The following is an 18,020-nucleotide window of genomic DNA, read 5'->3' as shown; positions in this document are numbered from 1 at the left end:
TCTCACTTGTGGTAGGTAAAATAATGGCTTCCAGAGATGACCTCATCCTAATTCCTGGAACCTGTGCATGTCACTTGACATGGCATAGGGGAACTAAGGTGGCAAATGAAATTAAGATTTATAATCACCTGACGTAAAGAGAGAGAAATTATCCTGGATTATCCAGGGAGGCCCAATGTAATTACAAGGGTTTTGATTGGTTTGTTTTGTTTGGCAATACTGGGGACTGAACCTAGCAGTCTGCCATTGAGTTACCTCTGCAGGACTTTTTTATTTTGAGAGAGGCTCACTAAATTGCCCAAGCTGGGCTGAATTTTTTGATTCTTCTGCATTAGATTCTTCAGACGTTCAAGCTGAGATTACGGGCTAGTAGCTAGGATTACAAGCATGTGTCACCATGCCCAGATCAAAGGGTTCTTAAAAGTAAGAAAAGCAGCAGCAGAGAACGTTGGAGTGAACTGACAGAAGAAGAATTCAATCCTCCATTGATGGCTTTGATGATGGAAGTGACCCTGAGCCAAGAAATTCAGGCAGCCTATAGAAGCTCGAAAAGGCAAGTAGTAAATGATTCCCCTGGCCCCCACCCCAGGATGCACTCCAGGAGGAGAGCATCCCTGCCAACATCTTGAGGTTTAGGACCTCTGACTTACAGAACTACAAAGTAATAAATCAAAGTTTGTGGCAATTTGTTATCACAGCAACAAGAAACTAAGACAACCAACTAAAACAGTACAGATGGACTCAGCAAATGAAGCAGCACCATTCAAGCTCCACAGGTTACATCAGATTAGAGAGTAAACAGGAGAAGAATTGAAGGTTTACCTTCACTGGATTTAAAACAGGAGCAGAGGCAGAAGAAAAACTGGACTGAGACACTAATGGGCAAACCAGTGTGTTCACCACAGGGAAAAAAAGCTAAGATCAAGAACATGGATGTGGAAAAATGCTTCAGCAATGGTCACTCACTCTCCTACAACACAACATTTCTTCCAGAAAGTCTGAAGAGAGACTATGTCTCAAGGTGCCCCAAAACCAACAGGGCAGAGCTAAAGGTTATTACTTCATAAACATTTACTTTATTTGAAGTAACTAAAGAAGCTTAAAATCCAATAATAAAAGAGGATTTAAGAGATAGCAATAAAGCTAGAGTTGCACAGACTTAAAAAGCTGATAATACAAAAGTCATCTCCCCATCCCACCAGTGAAAGATCTATCTGAAGACATGACGTAGGGGACTGGAGGCCATGTACTGGTGCTATACCTGCTGAGGTCATTACACAGGTAAATTATTGAGCATAACAGACTTTAACAAGTTTCTTTTGAATTCAACGGAACACTGAAGGGCGTTCTGAGTCCCAGACAGTGTCAGATTTTTATTATATTTTGTTCTCTTTTTCTACAGGCTCCATTTTGTTTTATATTTACCCTCTGAAGCAAGGCAATGTATATGGAAACTCGGTATGTCAACAGAAGGGGAAATGTTCTCCCCTGCTCTCACTGGTGCTTGAACTAGCTGAAGATCAGATGAACAGGAAAAGCCTGAACTTCTAGCATGAATTCTCCTAGAACATCTCTGGTCTACTGGGGAGTTTTCCTTCTATTCCTACTATCTGACAGGGATACTAAACAAATATAGGAAGACAAACTACATGTGTTATGTACCTGATGATGACAACTGTGTGAGGTGTTCCTGACTTCAAAGGACTATATCTTACAAGATTAAAGTATAGCACAAATAATCTCCCTATCTTTCTGCCCACTTTTAGGAGACTGTAGTGGTAACAAAAAAAGACTTGGGTAAGCAGAGAAGAAGTGAAAGCTTTCCTTGAGCAGCCACTGAGGACCACTAAGAGAAAACAAGAGGACTAGAAGGCAGACAGAGGAAACGTCTTCAGTACTATGGATTTTCAAGTTACACTTTTAAAGTACCTTTACTAATTCAACATAACAAAGTCATCTTAATTAATTTATTATGTTGGCTTGTTTATTATGGAAACTTAAAAAACATTACTTTAGGTTATTGGGGGGGAGGAACACCAGAAAATCTAAGGACAAATGAATATTACCTGAGAATATGAGTCACAAGCAACATCTGAAGTACAAGGAAAGGATATGAAAAGCTTTCACGGAGAGGCGGTGTCCACATCACACGGGTACACTGAAAAAAGAACAATCAGAGTGTATGATATACTTGCTAAATTTGCTAAGTAAGACACAGAAGTGAAAGCTGCTATTTATAAATGCAAAGAGAAGTACATCTCACACATAATTTAAATGACATATTATAAAACAAGTTACTGGACTTTTAACAAACAGCAAAATTGGGAAATAAGAAATCTTACTGAGAAAGACACACAAGGATAGATGTCTTTCCTTGTGTGAGAACAAAAAGAAAGACAACATTTTTCTTCTCCATTCATGAGTTGATGGACACATTGGCGAATTCCTATCTTGGTTACTGTGAATAATGCTGCAATGAACACGGAAATGCAGGTGTGTCTATTATATACTGATTTCATTTCCTTTGGCTACATACCCAATAGTGGGTTTGCTGGAAATAGGGTAACTATTAGTTATAACAACATATAATATATTCCAAAATAGCCAGAGATGTACAAAAGTTCCCAGCACACATAAATGATTGACGTTTGAGGAAATGGAAGTGTTTATTACCCAGACTCTGGTCTCTAAATATCATTTTCCACTAACAGGATCCAGGATTCCTTGGAAAATAACTGATTCTATATCTGGGGACAAGAAAGTACAAGGCAATACTAGGACAGTAGAAACCTTCAAAGACTGAAGGACACACCAAAGCACTAAGGGACTAAGAACAGTACCCAAAAGTATTAAGCATCTTGGAATTAATCCAACAAAAGAAGTACAAGACACAAAACACTGCTGAGAGAAATTAAAGTAAACTGATACAAATGAAGTGATATAGCCATGTTCATAGAGTAGAGCTGATTCAATATATTTAGGATCTAAATTTTCCCAACTAATCTAGAGATTCAGAGTGATCACTATTAAAATCCTGAAAGGTTGTGTTTGTGTTGAGGAAGAAAGCAATAATGACAAGCTGATTCTAAGATTTATACAAAAACACAAAGGATCTGAAGAGCTATGGTAATACTAAAGAAGAGCAAGGTTGGAGACTTTACTATCAGATATCAAATATACAAAGCTACCTATTTAGTGTGATACTAGCTTAAAGATAAGCAGACAAATGGAACAGAATTAAGTCTAAAAACAAACTCAGAAATATACAGTCACTTTATTTATGACAAAAGCACCACTAAAAAGAATGGTCTTTTTAACAAAAGGTATTAGGTTAATTGGATTAAATAAAATAGTGCTAGGAATATGGCTTGGTAGTAAGCACTGTCCTAGCATGTGGGAACCACTAAGTTCAATTCCCAGTGGGAGGGAGGGAGGGAGGGAGGGAGGGAAGGAAGGAAGGAAGGAAGGAAGGAAGGAAGGAAGGAAGGAAGGAAGGAAGGAAGGAAGGAAGGAAGGATTAAAAATTACTATTAGCAACCGTCAATGCAAGGACTAACTCAGGAAAGGATCATCAATGGATAGTATAACCTTGTGGTCAACTGTTATAAGGGAACAGGATATTCAGTGGCTCAAAGTATCAACCCACAACCTCTTAATCAATGTAGAAGGAATAGAAACATTCTTATAATAGATACATCTAGACAGTCACCATCTTAACCATATGACCAAGTAAACTCAATAATGGGACAAACTGGTCTTACATGCCTCCACATGCACTACAATGAAAAAGACACAACCTCATCTACATCATGTTGTTCACAAAAATATCTAATCTAAATCCATTAGTGAGAAATAATAAGACGAATCTAATTTGTGGGGCTTCTACAAAATAATAGACCTGGACTCCCCAAAAACGTCAATGCCAAGGAAAAGAAAAGGACAGGAGAACTGTTTCAGATAAACTGTTCTAGATAAAATCATGACCATATGCAATGTATGATCTTAATCCGATTCTATATCCAAAACATAAGCATAAAAGAACTTACTGGGAAAACTGTGGAAATATAAATATGGACTATAATAAGTTATTATTGCATAATTTTCAGTATTGAACTTCCTGAGTATGATGATAAAGGTAAACTGTGATTATATAAGACTTGCCTTGCTTTCAGGCAATAGATACTGAGGTATTGGGGGGTAAGATGTCATCATGTCTGAAACTCATTTTCCAATGGATCAGAAAAATGTCTGTGTGCAGGGGTGTGTATAAGAGAGAAAGCAAATGTGGCAAAATGTGAAAACCTGTAAATGAAAGTGAAGATAAATACCACATGATCTCACATATATATGGAATCCAAAAGCATCAAACTGATTGAAACAAAGAACAAAATGGTAAGTTAATGGGCTGGGAACAAGGGGAAAACAGAGGGATGGGAAAGCAGAGAAAATTAACCAAAGAGCACCAAGTTCCAACTAGATTAACAGTGACCACAGTTTATGCATTGTATAATTCAAAATTGCTATAAAAATAGCTTTTTAACATTCTTATAAAAATATTGATAAGGTAAGGAGTATAGTTACTAGTTTTGACTCTCTGGAGTACAGTTTGACTATACTCCAAAAATACACTCAATAATTCATCAATTAAAATAAATAAAAATTTAAAATAAAATTTTAAAAGAATCATCTTCCTACTTAGCAAACTTGAGGTAATCACTTATCTTTTAGTGCTTTCATTTTAATGCATAATGGCATATTACTTTCTATTTATTACAAAAGAATATTACATAAGGGTCATCAAGATTGTTCAAAGTATTTTGAGAATTTTTTTCCAAATATTATATAAGTAACATAAGAAGCCTGATAAGTAAAAACATCTATATAATTGATTATGGAATACATAACCTCAATATGATTGATCATTACTTTGGGCAACTTATAGCCCCTTTATTTTCACTTTTCATATTTGAAGGCTTTGTTTTAAATAATTTGATTAATATATCTGTGCTATATATTTCCTACTTTGTTAAGGCAAAAATTTCTCTCTGAGGAAAAAAAAATTTTTTTAAGTATATCATATATCCAGTACAGGATAAACTAAATAATGGAATAGAACTAAAAAGCAAGTAACAATTTACAACTATTTGGGGGACACATAAGCAATTCAGTCAAGTGATTAAAACATTTCTTCTATAACAGTAAGATACTAGTCATTAACCAAAAGCAATTTTAGTGAAGAAAGCTCACTAGATACATGAATAGGCATTACCAGAGTAAATGCTTCCATTCATATAAAAATTGCATACTTTAGGCAACATTTTTAAAAATCAGAAAAAAAGGTCTGAAAATCTCATAATCTGAAAGCCAAAATATATTCAAAATTATGTTTTCAATTACTTGAGCACTCAATAACACTTTTCCCCAAAACTGCAGTTTACACTATCATTTTTTAAATAGACGATATTCCACACAAAAAAAGTCACTTTTAAAGCTACATTACATCTAAATGCAATTGTTTATTTGGTTATTTCAATAAGACTACAATTCTAATTCTAATCATATTTATCTTTTCTTAAAAAAGTGATGTCTAAGCATGTTGAAATAAACTCAAGTTAGCTGAAAAAGTAGCAAAAAGAAAATCCATCAGTCTGAAAACTCAGCTAAGTAGTTTGAATTCCATTGTTAAAAACTGAAAAGATTTTGTAAGAAATTATGTTCTTGCTACACGAGCATCAAAATTATAAGACAAACATAAGATAAGGAATTAACAATCCGAAGTTGACATGGAGGGTAACACAATGAACCTTTGTGCTTATAAACAGTGGTCTTTCTAACTGCATCTTGGCTCAAAAACGTTAAATAATCCCTTTCCTCCAGCATCTTGTTGTTAATACACAATGCTTCTTTCTTCTATTATTAAGCCATTATATCCCATTTCTTAGGTCATTTTTAAAGAATCTTTGCTTCAAAATGTTTCATAGTCCATACTATCACAATGAACAGCATCCAGTAAGGAAAAGTCAAATTATTCTTTTCTTTCCTCAAAACTCACACTACACTAAATAACTTATGTTACACAGCAATCATTTGTCAAGCATCTTCTCATCTACAAGGCCACTCCAGCTTTATACTTCTGTGATTCCAGGGAATTAAGTGCATATTAGTGGGCTACCACTAGTAAAGTACATTAACTTTGCATGATTACTTATTCTTGTTTTAAATAATTTGATTAATATATTTGTGCTATATATTTCCTACTTTGTTAAGGCAAAAATTTCTGAGTTTTTTAATATGCACACAATCAAATACTGAAGACACTCAGTGTATAAACTAAGAAAAGATGAAGTCACTTGAAAAAAAGCAAGCTGACCTTTCTGAACAGAGATATATTTAGTAGAAAGTTGTTTACAAATATGATTAAAGGAAAGAAGTCACTGTCACTTTGAATTTATATTAAAATTTAATTTGAACTAAACTTTTCATAATAGTAATAATAAGTAAAAATAACACTTCAAGTTAACAATTACATAGCAGTTATGTTCCAAACATTGCTTTTGGCATTTTACACAAGTGAATTCATTTACTTACTGTAAAAATCCTCCTATAAAACTAGAATATCATTATGCCAATTGCCAAAAGGAAATAAAGGCACAGAGAAATGAAATGACTTGCTCAGCTAGCACAGCTACTAAATGATAGTCAGGATCTGAACCCAGGCAACCTGATCCAGAATCTTTGTACTTCATAATGCTATTTTTTTATTCAGAAAGCCCACAGACATTTGCAAATGTGTAGGTATAATAAAAATTCCTTAAAGGACAATTAAAAGTATATTGTTCCTAAAATATGAGCTTTTATCATTTTAAAAAGAATTGTTATAGATCCACTATTTTCTCAAACCAGTAATAATAATATCATGTAAAAGATATAAGGCTCATAAAAAGTTAACTTAAAATAAAATATTACCACTTAAATTTTGGGTCAAAATAATAAGATCAAACATTTAAAAAATGCTACTACAGATTAAATTTAAAGAAATTTAAGGAAGAAAGCTGTATTTCCAAGGTTAATTCTGAAAGCATTTTCTGACCACCTACCTCTCCATGATTGAAAAAGAAGCATAACACTGTAACCAGGCCTCCCAATCGACTTCCACTGGAAAAGAGGATAAGAAAGCACAACTCAAATATCAGAAATCCAGTGCAACCTAATAAAACCTTAAAATAATATAACATGACAATCTTTCAGAACTACAACTCTTTCAGCCACACTAGAATTTACTTATGCTTATTTACAAAATAATTTATTTCTCCAAAGTATTTGTCAAAATACATTTCATTTTTAAAAATCTCATTTGCTATCTTCAAAATGTGTACAGTCAGAAAAGCAAATAACCTGAAAAGGAATAGAAAATGATCAATAGTCATGCTACTGTGCATCTTCAGTTGGATTTTTCTTCCTTTTTTCCCTCAGCACCACATATTTATCTATGTCCTACAACATTTCTCAAACTACTTTCCTTAGGATACATGACATACATTAGAGAAAGGGAAGAGGGGAAAGCGCAGAAAGAACTCTGAAACAGTCATGCAGTTGGAAACCACCACACTGTCTAATCAGCCTGCTCTTAGAAATCCACAAAGCATGTCAGCACACTGAAGACTTCATTCACTTCCTCCCAAACCGCATCCCCAAATTAGTTTTGAAAAGAACATACCTAGGAAGCACTAGTTTCCAGATAAAATTTTTATTTCTCACTTATTTATAGAAAAGTGAAATTGAATACAAATATCAAAGTACAACCTTCAGGTTTATAATTTGCTAAGAAACTACAATGGTAAAGTCTGTCAGCTCTAAAAACTAAATCTTGATTTGGTGTTATAGTTAAATATGAATTATCTCTCAAAGCCCTGTGAAAGATACTGCAAGAAACTTTAGAGGGGAAATGATTGGGTCATGAGAATCTTAATATAATTAGTGAATTAACCCACTGATAAGGATTATCTGGGTGGTAACTACAGGCAGGTAGGGTGTAGTTGGAGATGGGGAGGGTCCCCCTGAGGTGTACCTTTGGGCTGTTTATTTTGTCCCTGGTGAGCCTAAGCAAGAGTTCTTGCTCTGCTTCCTGATTGTCATGCCCTGAGCTGCTTGGCTCCACCACACCCTCTACCTTGATGTTCTGCCTCATCTTGGGCCCAGAGAAATGGAGTCGGCCATCTATGGACTGAGACCTCTGAAACCATGGGCCCCAAATAAACTTGTCCTCCTCAAAATTGTTCTTGTCAGTTCTTTTGGTCACAGCAATGAAAAAGTTGACTAAAACATTTGCTTAAGTAAGAGTAAAATGTTCCCTACTTTCCTCCAAGCCTGGGGAGAAGAGTGGGTTGCTTTTAGGTTTTCTCCATCATTTCTTTCATCTTTACTCTAGAGGTGTTCTTATTCAATTCAGCTCATGTTGCTTTTTCATTATTCTACAATGTTTTTCTTTCTTTCTGTCCATCTACAAGTACCTGTATAACACACAGAGGTCAGAGTATTGTAGGCCACTGTATGTACTATCAGGGGACATATGAGGAAAAGTGGAGGGCATCTTCCTTTTCTCCTCAGGCAGATAGACAGGGCTGGGATCCCCAACACAGGGGGCCTGCTAGCCTTAGAAAAGGAAGAGGAAGAACATTGCATGTTTAGTGGCAGGTAGTATGTGGAGTTTCCATTTTCCCTTATGGATCTGGAGGTGCAGCCATCTGCTCCTAAAGGGAAAGGTGTCAGCATTAAAGATTTAAAGACAGAGAACAGAAATACCACTTGCCTTTAAGGAGAAAAGTAACTAGGGAAAGCAAAGGGGTAGCTGAATCTTTAAGGGAGCACCTGAGGCTCAAGACTTTATAGGGTCCCTAATTGGAGAACTGTGTGACAGCTTTCTACCAGTTATCAGTCTGGACTGGCACAAGTTATAAAGGGGCAAACAAATGGAGGATGTTGAACAAAAAGTGGCCGAGTAATACATCATAAAATAAGGACACATTAAAGAGATATAAGTAGTTCAGGCCAGGACACTATGCCAGTCTCCACTTATCACAGGGCACGCTGGTGTCCATTTCTGTATCACCTTCATAGTACCCAATACACTTAGACTCTTTTAAATCTGCTCTTCAGAATAGGTAAAAACTTTTTTCTCACTGTTATTTTGATTTTTTACTTCCCTGCCTACTAGAATGGAGCATCTTCATTTTGTTTTGATAATACAGATTTTTTTCTTTTCTGAACTGCCTGTTCACAACCTTGTTTATTTTTCTAATAGATTGTCTGCTTTCCTATTTAAAGATGAGAGTTATCAAATCTCTGGCTGTCGTACGGGTGATGAAACATTTTAGTATAATTTATGATGTATTATTTTAGAAAGAAAATTTTAAATTTCATATAGTTAACATGTCAGTATTTTCCTTTATTTCATCTCCATTTCCTACTTCATCTGTGAAAGTTTTCCCCATCTCAAAAATACAGCCTCCTAAAATTTCTTAAGTATTATTTCATTTTCATTTATTATCTGAAGAACACTACTTTTGTTCTCTTTAAAAATACCCAATTTTACCCAATTATGCCTATTCCCAGAGAAATGAAATATGGCCTTTATCATATATGAATGTCTTATAATGCTAGATAAAATCTGTTTTGTAGTCAATTGACTTAATTCTGTATTTTTTGTGTCACTATTTTTATTACTACAGCATTATGGTAATTTAAACACATAATAAAGGAATCTCCCCACCCCAACTACTCTTATATTTTTAAAAAATACTTTTAGGGCCAGGCATGGAGACTCACATCTGTAATTCCAGTGACTTGGGAGTCTGAGAGAGGAGATTCACAAGTTCAAAGCCTACCTCAGCAACTTAGTGAGGCTAAGCAACTTAGGGAGACCCTGTCTCAAAATAAAACATAAATAGGGCTGGGGATGTGGCTCAGTGGTTAAGTGCCCATGTGTTCTCACCAACTTACTTTTATATTAATATCTTAATCAGTTCCCTTTTTCAGAAAAAGAAAACAAACAACAACAATAATAAAACTTTTGAGTTTCTGGCCAGAATGACATTAAATCTACATATAATTTAGAAAGGATGTTCATTATAATGATGGTAATTCTTTCCATTGGTTGCCCAGTATCTCTCTCTCCACTTATTAAGTTTAATTGTATTTCCTTAAATAAAAGCTTTATGATGAACAAGCAATATAGTGGACAAGCATCTAAAGTTAAAACTTCTAGAAATACAGAGGAAAATATGATAAAAATCTGATCATAGTAGAGTACTGTAACAATATTTGGCAGGTTATGTTAATTAAGGAAACAAAGGATTTGAAATAGATAATCAATAAGTTTAATTCTGTGTATAGATTACTAGATTGATTGACTGATTTTTGACTATACTGGGAATTTGTTTGTTTGTTTGTTTGTTTTAATGTCCCTGGAGTATTCATCTACAAAGACACCTCATTCTCTGACTATAGTCAAAAACAACTTAAACCACAAAAAAATGAAGAAAAAAATTGAAAAAGTCACAAATCCAAATTTCCTGACTAAATCTCTAGATGCAGTTTGTCTTAGAAGTCCTACACCCTTCCTCAACAGCTACACAGCCCACAGGGAATTGAGGCTGGACATTCTACTGAGGGTTAAACCAGTGTGACAATGCTTGCTTCTCAACAAATTACAAAAATAGGTTCCAATCCAGTACATCCACGAATATAGACTTAGTTTTGCTCAACTAAGGGAGAAAGATTTTCTGGTAAACATATATACTCACAAATCTAGGGGCAGGGAAGAATAAAATGTGTTTTTCTATAGGATACTCTGAGTTATAATCACTATGAAATGGTCTAACTTCCAATAATCAAAAATAGCATCCTTAACATTGAATTCCCTCTTATCTTGAACCTAAAGATGTGTCACTTCATTTTGCTAAACAGAAAATATGAAATAATCAAAATGTTTAAAAATTTTTAATTTTTCTTTTTCTATTACAGTTGATCAGTTGACATTTCAGCATTCCCTAGTGGTTAAAAAAAAAAAAATTTCTTTTGCAATATTACCACCAAAACTGTCAGGAAAAAAAGCAAGCTCCTGTTATGTAATTATTAAAACACTTCTAAGCTTGCTAAATATTTACCACATTTACTCATACTTCTCATTCATTTTTTGAGCCTCAATTTCCTTATATAAAATACAGACATATTAAAAATTAAAAATACTTTCTTTTTTAAAATGTAAATATTTTGATTCAAATAGTTTTTAAAATTTTAAGATTTAGAAAAGTATTTTTAAATCTTCAAAATTCTTTCCAGTATTAAAATTTAATAATTCTATGATTCTCTTCTTTCCTATCCCTACTGATTCGTAAAGTTTCAAATCAATGATCAAATTTTGATGGGCTTTATTAATCACTGAGATTTTTGGCTGTATTCATATTAAGAATGATGAAACATACAAAATTCAACAACTGAAAAGGTTAAAAAAGCTATCATAATTAATTCAAAACTATACTAAATAACTAAGTTTTCTTCTTATATAACTAAGAGAATGAAAGGATAATTTGGAAATAACAAATTATTTGAATAATCAAATATCCAATCTCAGGTTTGAGAAGGCTTTGACCCTTTCCAGCCTGATGATGAAACATCGGGCAGGCCTGCCTCACAGATGAGAACCTTCCCATATACCTACCTACAACAGTGGGAATTCACTGATACACAAAGACAAGACAGAAAGTAAAGACGAGGAAAGAAAATGAGAATTAAGAAGCATTAATAAAGTTCTTTATGTGGACCTCTCCAGCCTATTACAAGCAATTAATTAATGCCTTTATCTCTTCGATGGCATTAAGAAAAAAAGTATTTTATTTACATTATTGTGAACTTCCCAATTCTTTGAGGTTGACATGGTACTTAGTACTGAGCTTTGCCCATAGCAGAGATTCAAATGTATCTGAGAGGTAAACAAATACATAAATACCATTCAATCAAGCACTATTAGCATTCATTGTTTTAGAACCTTGCCATCAAACACTCCATGCCTCATGTCACTACTGTTCTTGAACACTGGTTCAGATATAGGCTCCCATTCACAGTAAGCACCTTGTGGTCAGTGGAGCCTCTATCTATCAACCATGTCACCACTTGACTCCCAAGCAGTTTTTTCCTTTGTGCCCTCCAGTGACTTCATTCCACTGTGAACAACAACCTACTCAGGCTTTCAGATCCTTCCTTTTCCTTCTACTGGAAATATCACTGCCTTCAGATGGTTCCCTGAAATCTCCTCCCAACTCTACTGTCTAATATCTGAGTCTATCACTTCTCTGCAACCTACTCCACATATTAGCCCAGGCTGACCTCCTCTTCCACCTGGATGCCTCAACAGCTTCCCTTGCGGCCTCCCTGTTTCTAGGCCTGCTCCCTCCACAGTGTATTTTCTACGATCTTTAAAAGCAAACAAATTCAATCGATCCCACCTTTCACTATTATCCCATTTCTCTCAGGGTCAAATTCAAACACCAAAATATGTCTAAAATGCCTTGCAGGGTCTAGCCCTACTACTCCTCCACAATCCTTTCATGATTCTTGCTCCTACCCAAGCTCTGTGCTCTAGCTGCCCTGTCCTTGTTGTAGTTACTCAAGTGAAAAAAAAGAAAAGAAAAAGAAAAAGAATCCCATAGATTTTAGTATGCAAAACAGCATAGTGAGGGACAAGGCTGGTGGGGAAGCACAGACAATTCTAGTGAGATGATGCTTAAGTGTCTTCAAGTGACAGTGACACAAACAGAAAAGTGAGAAGACTCCAGAGATGTTCTAAAGAAAGAAAAAAGATTTTGTGAGTACTTGGATTGCAGAGGTATGGATAGGGAAGCCACAAATATCTCCCAGTGGTCAGACTAATATCCATTAGTGTAGACAGAAACGTCATTTGCTAGGATGGTGAAAACATAATGCGGGACAGGTTTTTAGGGAAAAGATGCCAATATTTTCAACCAATAACTTTCATCAATTTATGCATACTAAAAGAAATACTTATCTTTTAAATATTCATATACAACTGTTAGACCAAATGGGTTTGATCATGGATGTGATAGCAGGCCAAGTTAATAGAACATTCAAAAAAACAGCAGCTGGAAAAGTTTGAGATGGTGTAATTCACAGCATATTTAAGATACACTTTTAGCCAAAAACCCCATCTATATAAACAGTAAGAGTTTGAATTTTTAAAAAAGTTAGATAATGAAAAAAAATAAAATCAATTAAATATTAAAAAAGAAACATTATTCAAAAAAAAGTATAGTCATTATGAAACTACAAAAAAATCAAATACAACAATGGAAACAAAACAGGCATAAAAGAATTCACAGGTGAGGGATAGCAGGGGATTAAAGAATTGAAATAAAAAGCTGTTATATTTTTTCACAAAGTCTAAAAAGAAGACTGAATAACTTCATAGGTAAGTTTGGTTGGATGATGAAAAGAATAGAAAAATTAGTTACAATGATTATTCACTTTAGTTGTAAAGAGAAACAAAGGGGACTTTGACATACAGACTAATTTTCTAGGTCCTCAGAACTACTATAACTCCTCTAGAAATAAAGTAGTTTCAAAAAGATTCTCTCTAGTATAAAAAGAGCCACTCTGAACCTCCAAAGACCAAATAAATAAATAAATAAATAAATAAATAAATAAAATAGAAGAACAGAAAATTAGAAGATGAACACAGTATTTTCTATGATTGGTGGGTCCATATGTAGAAGAAAAGGTATCTTCTGCTGACTAGAAAAGCTGAGAAGCAAAAACACTCAAAGCACTCAACAGAGACAGAGGATGGTAAACATTCAAATGGAGAGGAACAGAGACTGGGGTAGATCTGAGTAGCCACAGGGATACTGAGCTTCAGACATGAAATCAAGAGGAATAGTAAAGATCTTTAGAATGTTCTTGGAAAAAAAAAAAAAAAAAAAAAAAAAACCTCTCTCTGTGCATGAGAGGAAATGGGAGAGGAAGAGGAGGGAACTCTGGACCCTGCCTCAGGAGTTGGACTCAGGCCCTCACATACGTAAATGTCCCATAAGTGGGTATAGAGACATTAATTATCCAAGTGTCACTTCCCCACAGAGATAAACAAGAATCTCAAGTGCCCCCTCAACTTTGTCTATCTGCTGACCATAAACAAAGGCTGCTGAAGTTATAAGATGAAAGGGGCCTGGGTTTCCCCCCACAAAGTACTTTACAGTCTGATCTTCTATAATAAAGCCCACCAGTTAAGAAGTCCTGTCTACCTTACCTTCCACCCACCCCTTAAAAGCTCCCTCATTCTAAAATAGAAATGTCAAGCTAAGGATTACCAGGCTATAGGAAGCTTTCAACGTGAAAACCAGAAAATAACACAAATTCAAGGGGGAGCCAGAGACTACCTAGGATGCAGAAGAAATGTTTAAACCCAAGATTCTTTGGGAAAGTTGGAACTTTCACAAAATGGACCATAAAGCCTAACAGACAAAATGAAGAACAAAACTCCAAAGAAAATTAGATTTTAATCCAAAAATTTCAATGTCCAGACAATAGGATTTTGAAAAAAAAATGGAGAAGGAAAAAATCATATAAGAGAAATAATAATAGAAGTAGTGTTCTCCAAAATGAAGTATGTACATGCCCAGACAGGGAGAGCCCAAAGTATCCAAGGAAAAGGATGAAACATTATCTATTCACATCACAAACTTGCACAACAACAAATATAAAAATATGAACCTAAAAGCTTCCAAAGAGAAAAACAAGGCCACAAACAAAAGGAACAAATGGCAGAAGAACATCAGACCTTTGAAAAGCCAAAATGAATCTCTAAAGACAATGAAACAGTCTTCCAAAGTTGGAGGAGCCAGGGCTGTAGCGCATGCAAGCCTATAATCCCAGCAGCCTGGGGGGCTGAGACAGATGGAGAATTCAAAGCCAACCTCAGCAAAAGCAAGGCATTAAGCTACTCAGTGAGACCCTGTCTCTAAATGGAATACAAAATAGGGCTGGATATGTGACAAAGTGGTCGAGTGCCCCTGAGTTCAATCCCCAGTAACAACAACAAGAAAAAAAAGTTGGAAGAAAAATAAAATTCCATAACCAGGCAAACCAGTAATCAAGAATAAAAGTGACATAAAGAATGTTCAACATGCAACATGTGTGTGTTTTAAAGTGACCTCTATTCATACTGTTACTTGGGAATGAGACCCTCCAAAATGAAAAAATAAACAAGAGGCCAAAATGGGGTCCTAAATGGGGTTCCAAATGCAAAATCCCAAGCAGCAATGAATCAGACAAGAGAAAAAGGAAATTCTCAGGAGAGTGGTGAACAAAACTTCCAGAATACAGAATACAGCAAGCTTAGAGAAGGGCCAGTCGCGTAGGATGGAACCAGAAGACAAAGGGCTCCAGAAGGGAAAGCCCCGGGACTCCATGTTGGGGAAATGAAATAATGGATTTTATACATATGGCAAAGTAAAATGTGAGTGTTTAATAGTTCAACTGTAGAACTGGTGAGGAATTATCAGTATATAGAAAACTAAGCAAAACTAAATATTAGGCAAAAAGGAAAAATGTTAAGTTACTAAATAAAAATTATTTGCCCTATATGACCTATTAGCAGTGACCGGTGTTCATAGAGTCATAATGATGATAACTGTTACTACTAGTTTACGTGTTAGAACTCTAGAGGCTTCACAGATTTAAAAGTGGTTTTTGCTAGACAAAGGGATGAGTGGGGTGAGGAAACAGATGGGGCAAGGGACTATTGCTGTGTTTTATCATTAAAAAGGTCAAATAATACCAAAAGATATGTGTGTACACACAAAATAATGAAAAATAATTTTTTAAATGTACTACAGATAGAGCATCTGTAAATATGAAATTAATTCTGAAAAGCTGAATTTCAAAATGCTCCAAAATCTGAAACTTTTTGAGTATTAACATGATGCTGCAAGCAAGTCTGATGGTTCAAAGTACATAAACTTTGTTATATGCACAAAATTATTAAAAATACTGCATCAGATTTAGGCTGTGTGACATAATGAGATACAAATGAATTTCATGTTTAGATTTCAGTTCCATTCCCTAGACATCTCATTTTTTATATAAATATACACACAAAAAGAAAGCCCAAAAATATTCCAAAATCTCAAAATTCAAAACACTTCTAGACCCAAGTATTATGAAAGTAATATTCAATCTGTAAGAAATATCATATCCAGTTATATGGCACATTAATAGAAAGAAAACTGTCCAATAAACTCATTTGGAGACCTGTTGATATTTGTCAGACAAATATCTACAAGAACAAAATCATAAAAATGTTCCAGATAACACTAAAACAGATATTCTTACTAATTACTAAAATAAATGAAATAGTAAATCTCATTTACTTTAGCTCGAAAACTATTGGAAAAGAAACTTTCCAAGGAACAGACTGATTCGAATCATCCAAAACTAGGAAGTTACAGGCACAATTATATATGGAGGATGATGAATTGGGTGGAGATGTGCAATCACAAAAATAAACACTTAAGGAAACAGAAAATGCCATATACAGTATGTTATCTTTCCATTTTAGTTAAAAAGTCAACAGAGTGATTCTAGAAAAATTAACTGATGAGGAAACTATTAAAAATATTATAAAATCATGTGATAGTTTAAAAAAAAGTTAAAAATCGGATCCTAATAAATGACAACATTAGAAAGAATAAACTTCTAGGTATCAAACCAAAATATATATAATATACACAACAAGTACTGGCATAAGAACAGCAAAATCCTAGTATCCTCGGGAAATGAAATACTACAGAGAGGAAAATGGAAAGCCTATATTCTTCTAAGTACCACTATTAAATTATTTTAGCTGAAACTTTTTAATAAAACATAAATACCTCTTTTTGGAATAGGCATAAACCATTTCTTCTTCATATTTGAGGTCTTTAAATACAAATTAACTAAAGCTATAGACAGTTTAATTTCTACAGAAGTAACAGTTCTGCAGATAGCAGAACACAAACTCCGGAGCCCCTATCTGTGTTCAAATCCTAACTGAAACTGAGTAGTTCTGTAACCTTGGAAAAGTTACTTGACATCCTATGCTTCAGCTTCCTCATCCATAAAATGGTTTTCCTATTTCATAGGTTATCATAGGATTGAGTTTATGATCATAAGGAGCTTAGACTAAAGGCTTGCAAATAATGTCTTAAATATGTAATTCTTCCATACAAAAATAGTATCAGTAAAGATCAGAATATGAAGAAAGAAAACCTCAAGATGGAGTCCACTGGAAAATTTTTCCTAAATTGGTAAATACTGGTAAAGTTTATATGAAAGATAATAACCTATTTTATCGTGCCTTTTATATACGGCAACAACGAGCTAAGTTTTTCCCTCATTAACTTATAAATTCATTCACTTTATTCAATCAAACATTATTTTCTGAAAGCAGATATTCTTCCAATTACTTTGCAACCACTATTTCATTCTTAGATAGAAAATGGTGTCTTCTAAACTCATTTATGTCTTTTTCCCTCCTACCTAATCATTTTTAAAAAATTCTTCCATAATGTCCCATTTCAGTTAACCTTTTAGGATTCTGTTACAATCCTAAAAGATATTTGTTACAATATATTTTCTTTTATATCAAAAGGTAAACCAAAGAACTGGTGGACACTTCAAATTCTTCTCACATCATATTCAAATTATATAAAAATTCAACATTAACAAGTTCTACCATACAATTTTAATCACAAAAACCTACCGCTGCCAGCTATCTAAGGCTCCTAACATGAAAAATAGAGATCAAAATATATTTAAAAAAGCAACTAGGAGATGCCAAGATCACCCAGACAGGAAAAAAACAAAAACAAAACAACAACAACAACAAAAAGCAATAATACCCTCAAAAAGAAATTAGTCCATGAAACAAAAATAAGTACAACTTTTTTTTAAAAAAAGAAATGTTCATAGAA

The 18,020-nt window shown here is 34.3% G+C and overlaps 1 protein-coding gene across 2 annotated transcripts in view; it reads right to left on the bottom strand.

Annotated features, from left to right (window-relative positions):
* Positions 1 to 18,020, bottom strand: part of DPY19L1 (dpy-19 like C-mannosyltransferase 1) — a 109,165-nt gene that overhangs the window by 48,511 nt on the left and 42,634 nt on the right. For both annotated transcript variants that reach the window (XM_081284687.1, XM_081284686.1), the window contains exons 7-8: positions 7,098 to 7,155; positions 2,067 to 2,158 (exon numbers count right to left, since the gene is read on the bottom strand). In XM_081284687.1, coding sequence (XP_081140813.1) covers positions 2,067 to 2,158; positions 7,098 to 7,155 — 150 coding nt within the window. The remainder of the gene's footprint in view (positions 1 to 2,066; positions 2,159 to 7,097; positions 7,156 to 18,020) is intronic.

This window comes from Spermophilus citellus, assembly GCF_964194105.1.
Source record: "Spermophilus citellus genome assembly, chromosome: 3".
Taxonomy (NCBI): Eukaryota; Metazoa; Chordata; class Mammalia; order Rodentia; family Sciuridae; genus Spermophilus; species Spermophilus citellus.
The sequence above is the reverse complement of the archived record's forward strand: the minus strand, read 5'-3'. Positions and strand labels throughout refer to the sequence as shown.